Source organism: Triticum dicoccoides, chromosome 7A (assembly GCF_002162155.2).
Source record: "Triticum dicoccoides isolate Atlit2015 ecotype Zavitan chromosome 7A, WEW_v2.0, whole genome shotgun sequence".
Taxonomy (NCBI): domain Eukaryota; kingdom Viridiplantae; phylum Streptophyta; class Magnoliopsida; order Poales; family Poaceae; genus Triticum; species Triticum dicoccoides.
Genome location: NC_041392.1, coordinates 668,523,971 through 668,526,203, shown reverse-complemented (window position 1 = coordinate 668,526,203; position 2,233 = coordinate 668,523,971). Strand labels below are relative to the sequence as shown.

General features: G+C 37.3%; 1 protein-coding gene across 1 annotated transcript in view; it reads left to right on the top strand.

Annotated features, from left to right (window-relative positions):
* LOC119333842 (protein ALP1-like) overlaps positions 1 to 1,832 on the top strand; it is a 4,119-nt gene extending 2,287 nt beyond the window's left edge. Inside the window, exons 5-6 of the mRNA XM_037606594.1 lie at positions 30 to 412; positions 1,374 to 1,832. Coding sequence (XP_037462491.1) covers positions 30 to 412; positions 1,374 to 1,832 — 842 coding nt within the window. The remainder of the gene's footprint in view (positions 1 to 29; positions 413 to 1,373) is intronic.
* The last annotated feature ends 401 nt before the right edge of the window (positions 1,833 to 2,233 follow it).

Below are 2,233 nucleotides of genomic sequence, written 5' to 3'. Positions count from 1 at the left end.
ACCAAGTAACCCAAATGTTCCTTATTTAGGGAAATTTTATCTAGTTGATGCTGGATATGGAGCCAAACGTGGTTTTTTGCCTCCTTTTCATGGTGTGAGGTACCACTTGAATGAGTGGGGAAACAACCCTGTGCAAAATGAGAGGGAGTTGTTCAACCTTAGGCATTCTTCTCTTCGCGTGACTGTAGAACGTGCATTTGGGTCATTGAAGAGAAGATTCAAGATACTTGATGATGCCACTCCATTCTTTCTCTTTCCAACACAAGTTGACATTGTTGTGGCTTGTTGCATTATTCACAATTGGGTTATAAATGATGGGATAGATGAATATATCATACCCGAGGATGAATGGGTGCCAAATATTACTCATGCTTCATCATTAAGTGGTCAAGCACATGAACATGCATACATGGTTAATTTTAGGCAAGGAGTTGCTGATCAAATGTGGGAAGACCGACAAAACCATTTGCAAGGTCAAAATATGTAGTAACTACTATGTCATTTAGCTCGTCGTGATGAATTATTGTACTTTGTTGAACTATTTTGTGTGCTGGAACTTATTTGTAAGGAAATATTATTTTCTGAGATTGTAATTGTAATGACTATTTAAGTTGCTAAAATTATTTCGTTATGTCCAAATTCTTGCTGAAATTACTTTCTCAATGTCCAAACACTTGAAATTGTAGGAAATGGCTAAGCAAGTTTCATGGACACCTAACATGTCCAAGTTCATGCTAACATGGCTAAGTGATTTGGTCTCTAGTGGCAATAGAACAAGTACTGCATTCAAGCAATCATAGTTCAACGCTTGTGCCATTGCTTTGAATGAGCATTTCCAACTTAGCTTGAATGGAGATCAGATCAAAAATCATAATAGTACATGGAAGCGAAAACTGCAGAAAATAGTGAAACTCAAGGACTTGAGTGGTGCACTATGGGATGAGGACAAGTCTATGATTGTTCTTGATCATTAGCATTACACAAATCATGTTAAGGTAACTATTTTTTTTCTCATGAGTACTTGTTTAATTCTTTCTTTATGTGAAAGTGCTTGCTGAAATGGTTTTGTAATGTTTAATACTTGATGTACTTCTTCCTTAATGCTCAAATACTTCCTGAAATTAGTATCTACAAGTCCAAACACTTCTAAAATTATTCTTTACGTGAAAGTGCTTGCTGAAATGGTTTTGTAATGTCTGAACTTGCTGTACCTCTTTCTTCATGCTCAAGTACTTGTTGAAATTAGTATCTACAAGTCCCAACACTTGCTGAAAATATTCTCGCTGGAATTCTTCCTATATGCTCAAATACTTGCTGCAATTGTTCCTTTTTGTCCAAATACTTACTGAAATTACTTTTATTGTTTCTACAAGGCTCATCCAGAGGACGAACAGTACCTTAACAAGACTATTATTCATTATAAGGAGATGATGAATATAGCTGGAGGGAGCATGGCTACAGGGCAATATGCAAAAGACTCAAGTGACCCTCTTGCTATAGAAGTGGTTAATCTTGAAGAAGAGACAACCAAGAAACCCACTGCCCCACATGAAGAGGTTGCACAATCAACCAATGCAGGTTCATCTGGTCCCAAACCAAAAAAGGCCAAACCAAATCCTTGTGCGGAAGACAGGTTGCATGCCACCATACTTGCTTCTAGTGAAAGAATTGCTATTGCCATAGAGAAGAGTTCTAGCACCGAGAACAATGCCATAGATGGTCTTTGGGAGAGCATGAAAGTACTTTCTGGGTTCAGTTTGGAGTACCTTGCTCATTACTATGCATATTTGGTTGACAATCCTCGTGTTGTTATGGCATTCAAGGTGTTGTAAGAGGATCAAAAGAAGGTTTGGGTTTCTAGGTATGTCAAGAATACCTTTCCTGAAGCGTAAGGATGGTGAGTGCATATGTGGTGAACTGGTGATTGACTTTGCCTTTGATGCAACCAAAACAGCAACTATGGGTTGTATGGATTAGCTCTTTTGACAACCAAGAAAATAACTATGGGTTGTATAACTATTAAGCTCTAGTAGTACTCTATGGAATGCGGAACTATGAGTTCTATGCACTTGACTTATGTATGAAATGTTGAACTATTATATGTGATGAAGTCCGAAATTTCTACCATCGTTTTGTTTTGTTTGCTGTGAAAAAGTTAAGATTTTCGAAATTATGTCTATACATACTGTGGAATGCTGAACTATGAGTTCTATGCACTTGACTTATGTATGAA